The sequence below is a fragment of the Galeopterus variegatus genome, unplaced genomic scaffold (assembly GCF_000696425.1).
Source record: "Galeopterus variegatus unplaced genomic scaffold, G_variegatus-3.0.2 Scaffold124, whole genome shotgun sequence".
In the NCBI taxonomy this organism is placed as follows: Eukaryota; Metazoa; Chordata; class Mammalia; order Dermoptera; family Cynocephalidae; genus Galeopterus; species Galeopterus variegatus.
In genome coordinates, this window is record NW_007726235.1 from 807474 (window position 1) to 821870 (window position 14397).

Here is a 14397-nt window from a genome sequence, read left to right on the forward strand (position 1 = left end):
ACCCCCAGCTTCATCAATGCCAAGGTTCTTCCATGGTGGGGCAGATTGTAAAAACTGTAGCTGCACTACCACAGCTGAAGATGGTGCACTTGATATGGAGAGGTGCATAATGCCCATGCCCAGTGATATAGTTAGTAGAAGTGACAATCTCGGAGCTGGGCCAGTGGGGAGGGCAAATAGTTCTGCTAAGTTGAGGTTGTGGTTGTGGTTGGAAAAAGCATATTCCTGACTGAGTCTTTGCATAGGTGCAGCGGGCAATGGAGACCTGAGAGTGCCCAAGCCATCCACACACTGCTGATTAACCCTGAGACAGTGCACGGTGGAGGCATGAAAAGGCTCAGTGGAAAATACAAGCTGTGGCAAATTTGAAAATGGTGTGAACTTTGAATGAGCTCCCTTTCCCACACACATCCATTGGCAGAAGATAGAACCCTTACAGGCTTGAGGTTATTGAGTACAACCTCTGTGCAATCATTGACTGACTGACCACAAAGCTACAAGGACACAGGAATGACCCTTAGAAAACCAGGCTTTAAAAAAGGAATATAACAGAAAAACGTAGCAGAGAAATCAGTAGCCACTCATCACAGAGTGACTTATTTCACAGAATTAGCCCAGACAATTTACTAAATAAAAAAAACATACAAAGTCTTCAGTAAAAATTATGGGAGGCCATTGTTTTGGACTAAGTTCCTGCACTAGGCCCCAAAAGACCAGACTAAAAGTTAAAATGGAGTCACCCCTGCTAAGTTCTATGTCACATAGGTTGTGTCTGACCTTCTGAGAAATCAGGAGAAAGATAACAGCCAATTTCCCAAACAGACCAGTTTAAATCTTCAATGGGTGTGATAATGAAGTTCCCTCTACTTTAATCCTTACACAAAAAGGATAGCCTGAAGTAACCTGATGTTAAAAAACCAGTTATTTTCCTATTATTCTGTCTCCCTGTCCCCTTCTTACAAGAAAGGTAACTTTGAAATGACCAATCCAGTTTTTGTTCTTTGTTTCTGCTTTCTTCAGCCTTTTCTGTCTATAAAGCCTTTGTTATTTGTAATAGACTTTGCAGCACTTCTCTGACTTTGTTAGATGATGTTTCCTGGGTCGATCCTCACATTTGGCTCCCAGTATAGTTTGCAGAATTATTTCTGCCTTGATAACCTTAATTTTGGCTGACAAAAGAAAAAAGTAACAATAATAACATTTAGCAGGAAAAATGAAAATCCAGTATTACCACAGTATATTATTTAAAATGTCTAGTTTTCAACAAAAAATTACAAGATATGCAAAGACTCATACTCAGTTCAGAAAAAAAGAGCTGTCAATATAAACTGTTTCTTGGTGTCTTTAGGTGTTGCAATTAGAAGACAAGGCTTCAAAGCAACTATTATAAATATATTCAAAATAGTAAAGTAAGCCAATAATAAAGATGTAATGTAGGGCCGGCCTGGTGGCGCACTGGAGAGTGCGCTGCTTGGTAGTGCAGCAGCGCTCCTGCTGAGGGTTCAGATCCCATGTGGAGACTGGTTCCCACTCACTGGCTGAGCGCAGTGTCGGCGCAACACCGAGGGTTGCGATCCCGTTGCCGGTCCCTGGTACGGGCGCGACACTGAGGGTTGCGATCCCATTACCAGTCAGTAAAAAAGACAAAAGAAAAAAAAAAAGATGTAATGTAAAGTATGACAAAAATGAAAAAACTGGTGATTTTCAAGAAGGAAGTAGAAATTATGAAAAGAACCAATTGGAAATTCTGTAGTTGAAAAGTATAATAATTTAAACAAAAAATTTGCTATGGGGACTCAATAGCAGACTCAAGATGGCAAAAGAAATAATCAGTTAACTTGAAGAATGATCTACAGAAATTATCCAATCTGAAGAATGGGAAGCAATAAGATCAAAGAAAAATGAACAGAGACTCAGGGACATGTGGGACAATATTAAGCATACCAACATATACATAATGTGGGTCCCAGAAGGCAAAAGAGAAAGGGTCAGAATAACACAACATTTAAGAAGAATTATACTCAGAAATAAAAAGGACATGAAATACTGATATGTGCTACAACTTAGATGAACCTCAAGAGCAGTATGAAAGTGTTATGAATGAAGCCAGATGCAAAAGACTACATATTGCATGATTCCATTTAGAGCAAATAATCAGAATAAGTCAATCTATAGGGACAGAAAGTGTGTTAGTGGTTGCCAGGGGTTGGGGGTGAAGGCATATTGGAAGTGACTGCTTAATGTATGTGGGGATCACTTTTAGGGTGATGGAAATTTTTAAAACTGGATCGTGGTAATAGTTTCACAACAAAAAAATGAACCCCAAATCACTGAATTTTACATTTAAAATGGCTGAATTGTATGTTATAAAAATTATATCTCAATAAAACTGGTTAGAAAAACAAATAGTAAAGAAACCAACAACAAAACAAAGCAACAAGATCAGTAATTTGATCCGGTGCTTAGTTATTCCAGTATGGCCCACAATATCTGGCATAAACATTGACTTTCTGAATAATATTTTCTCAAAAGAATACATAGCCTAGTTCTGACACATTAACAATCTCAAAGCCATTAATAATCATAAATATAAAAATTATTTTACAGTTTGCATTGTGCTTTCATACGTATTTTTATTTAAGTCATCTGTCAGCACTTTGAGGGAGGAAGGGCATTTAGCTTTTAGTATGCAAAAGAAAGGGAGGTTAACTGATTTATCCAACGTCATACAGTAAGTGACACATTGGGTCCAAACTCAGACTTTCTGACTCCAAGTTTAGTGCCCTTTCTGCAGAATTATGCCAATGCTACTCTCTGTTTTAGCAACCAATTTGCAATTACACTGTATTACTTCCTGTAAGTGAATACGAAAACTTAGATATCAGAAGAGGGAATCACAAGGCAAAAATTACAGTTTACAGTTCCATCTGTCCTAGGTTCTTGCTGATTATCTGTTGGTAGAGAAGCTGACTAAATCTAGCAAATTCCCTGCTTGTGGCCTGGAATGGTGCAGAGATCTGTATCAAACTGATTACACATTGACCTAACAACACCAAGTCAGTTCTAGCCCTCTTTCATCTGGATATCTAGCAAGCGCAAAATATGGTAGGCGGGGGAAATTGTGTGGCAGCCTGACACCTGATAACCTTGCAGAGCAGCCGAGTGTTTATAGTTTTTCTGGTTTCATTCATAGCAGCTTAGGATGTTATGAATGAGATCAAATCTAGATTCCCTCTTTCCTGGGCATTTTTAAGCCATCCTTGTCCAAGAAGCTTATTCTCTTTGTTACATAAGCAAGGCCGAACGCCTTTTAGATGATCAGTGGTATACAGAGGCTACTTGGTTTTGTACTAAGGTGCAAGTGAAAGACGCCTGAGCTTCACTCTCTGGTTCCAGTTACTTCCTTTGAATCTTACTACAGAGACTCTGTGACTCTCACCTAGCAAAAAGATTAAGAGTATAGGCTCTAGAGCCAGACCTTTTGGATTTGAATTCTAGCTGCACTAGCTGTGTGATCTTGGTAAAATTCCTTAACCTCTCTGTGCCTCTGTTTCCTCATCTGTAAAATGGGGAAACACATCTCAGTATGAAACTTTTGAGGATTAAATGTGATCATGTGTGTAAATTGGTTAAAAGAGTACCTGGATCTTCTTTCTAGTCCTTTTACATCTGATTAAAAAATAATTATTAGTAGTATTATTAACTAATTATAGTATTAAATTATATTAATTAGTATTAGCAGTAGTAGTATTTAAGAAAACTGACAACTTCAACTTATAACAAGGGCTTTTCTTTGGTACTTGTTTGTCAAAACTTTCAATTTTATTCTTTTCATGTGCTAGCCATGACAGCCCTGTGAGAGCCATAGGATTAACAATACTAGGCATTTCTTCCACTTTATAGATATGAAATGGAGGCACACTACCTTGTCATAAAGATGGGTCTAGAACCTACATTTCCGTAGTCTTATTCAAGGCTATTTCTAATATAGCCTGCTGCCTTTGGTGTGGTTATCGTTTACCCACAGCAGCAAACTACTTGGTGCAAATCCCGGCAATCATTATTAACCCCTGTATCCACCCCTGCAATTAAGTCACTAAAGGGTCAATATATTCTAGCATATGTTATGTTAATTTGATTAGCTCATTTTCAGTCTAATCTTCAGCATAATTGAAAATGAGGCTCCAGCAGTAAGCAGTGAAAATGCTACTGCTTCCAATCGTTATACATGAAACTTTAGAGGGTTCCTGATAAAGTGCCGATTTTGCTTAACTAATGCTGAAGATGGATGGCAATAGAGAGCTATGATTAATACTTGCTATTTGCAAACTATGTAAGAAAGTAATATCGCTGGTTTTGCAATACCATAGTTAAAGCCTATTACTTTTCAAGATACTACATTAAATTTGATGCTACCTTTTGGATTAGTATGTTAATGCTAAAATTACTATGAAATTTACAAAGCCCCAATGGATTTCATTGTAAGAAAAATGAATTGAATATGATTGTTTACTTGGGGAAATAAGCAGCTATTGTTCTTCTCTAAAGAATAAAAAAGCTTTTATACATTGAATTACCTTCGGTTTTCTTGAAGATTGTTCCCTATATGAAGTGTTTAGATGGTCTAAATAATCCACCACAAAGGATATTGAGACGCAATAAGAGAAAGATAATTTGAAATTACTTTAGGAGGTTGTTAGAGTTCCAAAAGATATGGTGTGATAGAGATAGATGTCACTGCAACTCAGAGATATGTTATTATTTGAAAATTGCTTAGGGATAGAAATGTGCTAGATATTTACACAATTACAAAAAAATCTCTGCCTCAGTGAATTTAAATTGCAAACCAGAAATTCTGGGCTCTCATTTTTGGAGGTATCATATATATCATAACATATACAGTGCCAGTCCCTGACTTTTCCATTCACTAATTCTTCCCCTTCTCCACTTGTCTCACGTGATCCTTCACTGGTGTCAAGACTTTTGAGGTTTTAAGAAAAATACCAAGAAAAAAATAAAGACACAAACAGCCAGAAAAACCAAGAATCTACAGAAAGAGATGTGAGATTATCACTATTTAGTTGTAGAATTAAGCAGCTTCCATGTTTCTCTTTCAAAATGGCCTAAGCAGCCTGCTGAAGTACCATGAATATATCCATATATATTTTAATTCACATAGTTTATTGCAAATGGTAATGTTTTATTAATTTACACAATTCTTCAAAGTCAACTCTAGTAGCAACATAAATGAAAACCTGAAGAAACATCTTATTTTGTGCTATGCTCTTTTATATACCATTTGCCTCAAAATAAGATGCTAAAAAAACGAACACTATATAAACTGTAACTGTTCTCACAAGTGAGTCAAATCAATCCTGGAGGAATATTTTTCTAGGAGAGACCATTTATCTTTTCATTGTAAGATTTTAAAAACACTAATAGAACAATTAGCTTAAACAAATACATATTAACGTATGTGGTTGCTATGGTTTGAATGTGTCCCCCAAAGTTCATGTGCTGGAAACTTAATCCCCAATGCAACAGTGTTAAAAAGTGGTTAGGTCATGAGGGATCTGCCCTCAAAAAAGGATTAATGCAGTTTTTGCAGGAGTGGATTCGATATGGAGAAAATGGGCTTGTTATGAAAGCAAATTTGGCCTCCTCTTGCTCTCACCCACCCTCTAGCCCTTCCACCTTCTGCCATAGGTTGGTGCAGCAAGAAGGCATTTGCCAGATGTGGCGCCTCAATCTTCGTTGGGCTTCCCAGCCTCCACAACTATAAGAAAAAAATCTCTTCTTTATAAATTACCCGGTCTCAAGTATTCTATTAAAGCAACACAAAACTAAGTCAGCAGTACACGTGAGTGTTATGTTTTTGATATAATAAGATATCTATGTATCAAAAAAGCAGCCTACTTCTAAAGTCATCATTTTCTGGATAAGTAGTCTCATATTCAGTATGGAAAATTTTTAGTCTATCTCCTAAAAAGTGATGATTTATTTACTAAAATGTTCTGGTTGTATCTGTGTGACACCAAAAGAACTAGACAATTCCACGACAAAATCAAACTAGTGCTTTAAGCTTTATGTACCTATTTAGGTTGTCATCACTAACAAACTGATGTTTTTTTGTTAATGGTAGAATTCAGTCAAAGTATAATTCATTTGTGAATAACTAAATTAAGTCTATCAAATAGGTACTAAGTAGATGCTAACAAATCATTTTTGGAAAAACTCTTAGTTTTACAAAGTTTGTCATTTTTTTAGACTTGTTTATAAATTTGCTTAATTTAAAAAAAAATCAATTATGCATTTTCATGAGGTATAAAGCTGAACCACCAGTGTCCAAAATGTGATATCAGATCAATACTATCACTATGCCCATTGCCACAAATTTCCATTATTCCCCATGTCCCCAATCCAACCTCTCCCCGACCTCCCTCACCCTCCACCCCTCTACCCCTGGCAACCCTAGGTATGTTCTCTCCTTCTGCAAGTCCAAAACATCACTGTGGTCTTTCTTTCCGTCTTTCTCTCTTAGCTCCCACTTATGAGTGAGGACATGCAGTATTTCTCTTTCTGTGTCTGGCTTATTTCACTTAATATAATTTTCTCCAGGCTCATCCATGTTGCTGCAAATGGCAGAATTTCATTCTTTTTATGTCTGAGGAGGATTCTATGATGTATATATACCACAGTTTCCTTATCCAGTCATCCATCAATGGTCACTTAGGTTGGCTCCATATCTTGGCTATTGTAAATAGAGCTGCAATGAACATGGGAGAACAAGTATCCCTTCAACATGATGATTTCCATTCCTTCAGGTTTTACACCTAGAGGTGGGATTGCTGGATCATATGGAAGTTCTATCTGTAGTTGTTTGAGAAACCTCCATACTGTTTTCCATAATGGCTGTACTAATTTACAGTCCCACTAACAGTGTAGGAGAGTTCCCCTTTCTCCACAATCGCACCAGCATTTGTTATTCTCAGTCTTTTTGATTATAGCCAATCTAACTGGGATGAGGTGATATCTCAGTGTGGTTTTAATTTTTTTAGAGAAACTTATTTATGTCCAGTCAGTGACCATGTTTTCCTCTTAAGGTAATAAAAGGACAAAAATAAAAATGGCAAACAACAGACTGTGAAAGGTAGTTTCAGCAAACACTACAGACAATAGGTTAATTTATTTGTTGTATTGCACCAATAGAGTTTAATTTAAAAAAAAAAAAAAAACTCACTAAGGTTCCCAGTAGATAAATGTACAAAAGTCATAAATAGTTCATAAGAGAGAAAAGAGAACTGGCAAACACATGCAGAAAAAAATATTCAGCCTCACTAATAATCAAGGAAATACAAAGGAAAAGAAATCACCATTAATTTACTTATTTTAAACAGACATTAAAAATAATACTCAAAATTGGCAAAGGTACAATGAAAGGAGAGAGTGTTCTCACACATTGCTAATGGCAGTGTAAATCATTACAATCCCCCAAAGCCACAAAAATGTTCAAACCTTTTGGCTCATTAATTCAACCTCTTGGAATCTACCCTAAGGAAATAATTTTAAAAATTGAAGATGTTCATTGTATCTTTATATGACTTCAGTTATAATACTCATAAATGGGGAGGGAGGAATTTAAATATCCAACAATAGAGGAATGCATATATAAATTATGGTACATCCACTCTACACAGCCATTGAAAATAATGGTTAGAGAAAATGTGTAGAAACATGCAAAAAACATCTGGAGTGAAGGGAGCAACATGAAGAAAAAATTGTGTGTGTATTATGACTTGAAGGAAATAGACCAGAATGACAGCAGTCACTCTTACATACTGGTACGATTATGGGGGAGATTTCTCCCTCAATTTTGCAAAGAATCAGGTGATTATGTTACTTTTATAGCTTTTTTCCCGTAGTCGTTCACTACTTAAGTATTTCCTTAGGAAAAACAAAGAAAGGTAAGGGAAGAATCAGTCAGGATTTCACATTCCTTTCTAAGTCCAGTGTTTTCTGAATCAGTCAATCTGCATTAATGTAAAAGGTCCTTACTGATGAAAAATTATTGTAATAATCCCAAAGAGTACTATCCCCCTCTGCTAGCTATTCCCCAGTCACTGCATGGCCTCTTTTCCTCTATCTGTTGTGCTATGGAAGGCCTGCTCTCCTTAGGCAATGTTCTATATACACTTTATCTTTTTCTCTGAATTGGATTGAGACTTTTTGGTGAAGTCTCCAACCTATAAGCAGCTGCTAAGAGTAGAACCAGCCTATCTATGCTGAGAGTAAACCAGGAACATGTTTCCATTTTGAGAGGACAGTATATGTGCTTAAAAATAAAAAAAAAAGAAAAGAAAAGAAAAGGATAGAAGAAGAGAGGTTATATCTAATGCATAGATATACGCACAGAGCCATGGATGCAAAAGCACTGTTTTAGTTCAATTACCCTATAGTAGATTGTATTGCATATGAGAGGGCGGGGTAGAAGGGGAAGGGAGAGAAGGGAAGGGAGAATGAGAAATAATGTAAACATGGCTTTGAATATACCCACCATATTTGTGGCTTCCTCTCAATTTTATATACAATCATGGAATTTTAAGAGCTAGAAGAGTTCATTGAGATAATCCAATTTCCTTATTTTACATTTAGAGAAACAAGGCCCTGAGAAAGGGGAGGTGATTTACCTAAGGTCACTCTGCCAAGTGTTCTACTGAAAGACAATGTGGAACAGTGGTTAGGAATGTGGCCATTGGAGACGGATTGTAGGAACTGAAATCTCAGCTCTGCAGCTTACTACCGGTGTGACCTTGGCAAGTCACTTAGCTGCTCTGTTCCTTGGTTTTCTTAATCTCTAAAATGGGGGTAAAAATAGTGCCTACCTCATAGGGTGCTATAAGAATTAAAGGAGTTAATATACGTATGAAAAGCACTACAATAGTGCCTAGTACTTAATAACTGCAATAGAAGTTAGTTGTTATTGCTGCTGCTGCTGCTGCTGCTGCTATTGTTTTTAGTGAGATAATTCTGTCATTCTAAGGCCAATGATTGCCACATACCAAGTTGGCTCTTCCCAGACTTATGGTGTCTAAATAAATAAATGCAAACCTCCATGGGTATCTTCTGAAGTCACCTTGAGTTTATCTTGTCAGCAAATAGAGTATAGAAAGCACAAGGATGAACCACAGGTGGTGACATTTGAGTTTATACTATGTGAACTGTCTGAATGGATATTCTGCAGTAGCAATGACAATTGAATTCTTTGTTTTCCACTCTGTTCCAAAGCAGAATGTGTTCTATGTATACATATGCTTTGTTTTAAAGTTTATCATTATCAAAATAATAGAAAATTAAAAATTGTATTGAAGTGAATAGCATTATATATATTTGGTTTTTCTATGAATTGACAGTATCATCATCATGTCTAAATAACATTTACTTGACAGTGGACCTCCAGGATGCCATGTTGAGTACAGAATGAAAAAGTGGATTAAGTACTTATGAGCCTATCCTTTACCATAGAGTGTTTGGAACAACAACATTCCAGAATTAGTGTTCTTTCAAACTATGTTAAATTTAAAATATTAATCTTTTTCTAAATGTTTTCTACTTTTATTTTCAAAAAGTAAACTATTTGTCAGTGAATTTAAGCTCTGCTTCTCAAAGCTTTGACAAAAATCACAGTTATGTATTTTCTAACTCTAGGCACAGAGTAGTGTGTGCCTCGGTATCATGTGCCTAAAGAGACCTGAAATATTTCCTTGTCACATGGGTCGACTGACACAAATTTTAAGAAAAAAGTTGTGACTGAGAGTCAGGGAGCAGGGAAGAATTATTTTCTCTTAGTTTATACTAGTTTTGTGGTTTAAAGGAAGATTACTTCCAAAGACACTCAATAACCCTGAATTAGGTGTGACATTTCTGGCTGTTTCCTGGCTGTGAATAGTCGGGATTGGAACTTTGAAAATGGTTCAAAATGGCTATAGGAATCTCTCTCTCTCTCTCATTCACATTGCAAATAAACATACTGAGGGAAAAGAGAATTTCTAGGTTTCCATACATAAATGTAAGTGATTTTAACATGATATATCACATAGCAAAATGCATCATTAGGCATTAGAAGTGAGACGTTTTTCATTTTCAAATTTAGCTTGTTAGGTCTAAGTGGCATTAAAATAAGTGCAGATTCATAATCAACTGAGGCTCAAGGAGGAGCATTATTCTAGCCATACCCACGCCATTTTAATACTGATTACAGTGAACCAAAGACTTGATTGAAAGAGCATGTGAAGAGATAGAAAATGTACTTTAGAAGACCAAAATAATACCTACCAATTTCTATATTAAAACAGAAAGCATTTTATTGAGTTCTTTTCAGTTACAAAGTTCTTGATTGATATTTTTGCATTGTCAATGGCCTTGAGTGGAAAATAGCTCTCCATCCTTACTCATTAAACTCTCATTCTTCAATGAACAAAGAACTGTATGTATTGGTTGAAAGGAAGTTAGATGAACTTTTTTTTTTTTATTGAAACAATAGAACAGATAAAAATTCCTACGTTCATGGAGCTTTCTAGTGGGAAAAGACAGATGACAGACAATAAACAAATAAGTGAAATATATAGTGTGGCATTTGGTGATAAGTTCTTTGAAAGATAGGGAGGAGAATAAGTACCATTTTGGGGGTGGTTTTCTATGGGAGGTTGCAAAGACCCAGAGGTGGGAACATGCCTGGTGTTTTCAGAAACTGCAAGAAGGTTAGTGCAGCTAGAATGCATATGCTAGGGGACAAATATCAGGCGATGAATTGGAGAGGTTAGGGTAGGGAGAGGTGCACCTTGTAGAAGCCTTGTAGACCATTTAAAGATATAGGCTTTGGGCCGGCCCGGTGGCGCACTGCTACAGTGCGCCGCTTGGGAGCACGGCGGCGCTCCCGCCGAGGGTTTGGATCCCACATACAGACCAGTTCCCGCTCACTGGCTGAGCGAGGTGCGGGCACAGCACCGAGGGTTGCGGTCCCGTTGCTGGTCCCGGTCCAGTACGGGCGCGACACTGAGGGTTGCGATCCGTTGCCGGACACGAAAAAAGACAAAAAGGAAAATAAATAAAAATAAATAAAAAAAATAAAGATATCGGCTTTTATTTTGAAGGAAAGGACACCATTGTTGCTTCTGAGCAAAGGAGAGATACAATATGACTTAGATTTTAAAAGTTTCATCCTGGCTGCAGTGTGGAGAATGTGCTATAGGGAGACAATGGTGTAAACAGCAAAACAATCAGGAGAATATCACAATAATCCAGGTGGTAGGTTCAAGCCATCAGAAGAGGCAATGGGGAATTGAAGAGATATGTTTGGATTCTGGATATATTTCAAAGGTAGCACCAACAGGATTTACTGATGGATTGCATGTGGGACTTGAAAAACAGGAGTCAGGGATGACTTCAAATTCTTTGGCCTGAGCAAAGAGAATAATGGAAGAGCCACCTATCAAGATGGAGAAGACTATGAGAGGAGCAGGTTTCAGAAGGGGTGGAAATCAGGAGCTCAGTTTAGGACATACTAAGTTTGAGCTACCTTTTAGACAACCAAGTAGAGATATTGAGAAGGCAGTTGGATATTCAAGTCTAAGGCTCGGGGAAAAGACACATGCTGGAGCTACAAATTGAAAAGTCTTGAGTGTATAGACAGTATATGAAGCCATGAGATGGCACGAGATTAGATTGTTGTTGATCATCAGTGTATATTCATTTATAATATTGTATCTGCTTTCTCCCCAAGCATGCTCATCTCTGATATTAATTCAAACCAAACTAGGTGTCTCCATAGGCCATTCACAGAATTTGTAGGTCTGGGGATATAAAGTGGCATAACACTGAAATCCTGCCTTCAAGGACCTTAATATTTGGTTAGGGAATTAAGACCTCAATTTGTTAAACTGTTCATACTACAAAGCAATATGTACCATATAACACATATCAGGCAATCTATGTGCCTTCATTGAGTGATTTCTATGTTCTATGTGCTTGCCATAGATGCAATAGAAATTCCAAAAAGTGAGATTCTGTACATAATAGATGAGCCACCCTCTAGTTGTCTATAGATTTCTTTGAAAATACATAGCATGAAATGCTGAAGTAAAATAAAATCATCAATTTCACTGCAAAGTAAAATCATCAAGTTATTTGGTTTCAAACTAGGTTTTTTAACATTGTATGAAAGGGCCAAGGTGCAAAATTGCAGCAGTGGATGGAAATAGTAATGATAAAATAATGTGAAGAATGAAAATAAGAACATTTTTACAGGGTTTTTAACTTTACAGAGGACTTTGACATCTCAGATAGCACTTGATCTTCTCAAACCTCTCCGTGCTAAATAGGGCAGTTAATGCCTCTACTGGCCTTAAGAGCTTCAGTGTCGCCTAGCTCAGCATTCTGTGGGGAAAGGGGGTTCTTTCAGTGATTTATCATGAAGTTTAAAATTGCCATTTCTAAAGCCAATTTAGATCCTGCTGTTCCTATACCAGTATACTACCAGAAGTGTTGTTTACATCCTCTCAGTACTACGAAGAACAAAAATTTACCACCACCTAACTCATTAAAAATGCTCTGCAGGCCTGAGGCTCAAAAGCCACAATATGAACATAAAGAGCTCAGTCCCCCTCAAGGACACTTTATTTCATGAGCTCTGGTAGCTGCCTCTCTCACTTAGAATCCTTTTCTTCCTCAGAGCCCCAGTCTTTAATGTAATATTAAACCAGATGCAAGAATGTGTTCTTTCTGAATGTAGTTCTCTTCCCAGTTTTCATTTCAAATGTGGGATGTGCTGGGTTAATATTTGTACTCCTGGCCACATTCAAATTCGAAAGTGTTTTTTAATCAAGCACTGACTTGAACATTAAAAACACATGCACACCATAGAATAACGTTGTCCTTTGTTTACATTCCAATACAAATATTTTTGAAGGCTGTCTCTCTTTTACCTTGAGTATTTTCTGATGCTGCAACCTCCAGCTTAATCCTAAATGCTTGACAATGTATGCGTGTAACACAGAGTGTTATTATTGCCTCCGGCTAGCTTCATGTCATCTAGTTTGTCTTTTGCTTCACTCCTTTGATAGTATTATCAGGACCAATTGTGAATCTGCCAGATGCATTTTTTCACAAAAGGATAAATCTAAGAAGGCTTGTGTTTTCCTCTCTCTCTTCCAGGACTGTTTCCATTAAAGGACTTCTTCGTCTTTTTTTTTTTTTTTTTTTTTAATGAAACTGAGTTTGCTTAATCAGAGATGGAGCAAACAGACTGCAAACCTTACCAGCCTCTGTCAAAAGTCAAGCATGAAATGGATCTAGCTTATACCAGTTCTTCCGATGAAAGTGAAGATGGAAGAAAACCAAGACAGGCATACAACTCCAGGGAGACTCTGCATGAGTATAACCAAGAGCTGAGGATGACTTACAATAGCCAGAGTAGAAAGAGGAAAGAAGCAGAGAAATCTACTCAAGGTATGTTTTTATTGGATTTTTATAACTAATATCATTTATCATCAGGGAATACTTGCGTGCATAAACTTATGTTTCAAAAACAAATTTGCTGATGTTAACTGGTTAATAATTCGCACTGTTTACATATGCTTAGTGAATCTATTTCATATGCCAACCCAGCTGAGGTTGTAGGTTACATGTGCTTTTTACGGATTATGCATGAATTTGGATACAACAATCCTCTTATCAGAGCATTCAAAATTTGTCTAATCCTACAAATAGCCATTTATAAACTGGAGGATAAATAATTTATAGTAAGATGAAAAGTAAACAGCTAAGTGCTTTTCAAGCCATTACCTATATGGGACAAAGTCTCAAATAAGTATTTGGCTGCTGAAAAAGCAAGCAGGTTAGTGAAGACCACCAAACAAGTGTCCAGAAAGTCTGTCAACAGAATGAAGAAACTTTGTGCAGCACAGTCAGAGGGAAAGTAAGAGTTTTTTGAAACCCTGCCTACCACAGCCATATTTTGGAGAATACTCTTTGGGCAGCCTTGCTTTCTCAGTTACATTTGGATAAGACAGTTTTTAACAAATAAAAAACAAGTAGAAAGAAATATGATTTCTTATTTCTATTCAGTTAATATTTAAACAGTATTCAAAACTATTTTAACTACATAGGAAAAAGATATTGACATTTACACAGGTTATTTCACATGAAAGTCAATGCTGAGATTCCAAAAACGATTTATCTAGATCAGTGGTTCTCACAGTGTGGACTCTGGACAAGTAGCATAAGCATCACCTGGGAACTTGTTATAAATGCAGATTCTTGGGCTCCACCCTTAACCTGTTGAGTCAGAAACTCGGGGGGGGGGGGGGGTGAAGCCTAGAAATTTGTGGTTTCACAAGCCCC

General features: G+C 37.0%; 1 protein-coding gene across 1 annotated transcript in view; it reads left to right on the forward strand.

Annotated features, from left to right (window-relative positions):
* Positions 1-13286: 13286 nt before the first annotated feature.
* Positions 13287-14397, forward strand: part of LOC103603762 (teneurin-1-like) — a gene marked incomplete at its 3' end in the record, with an annotated part of 204865 nt that continues 203754 nt past the window's right edge. Inside the window, exon 1 of the mRNA XM_008588343.1 lies at positions 13287-13503. Coding sequence (XP_008586565.1) covers positions 13287-13503 — 217 coding nt within the window. The remainder of the gene's footprint in view (positions 13504-14397) is intronic.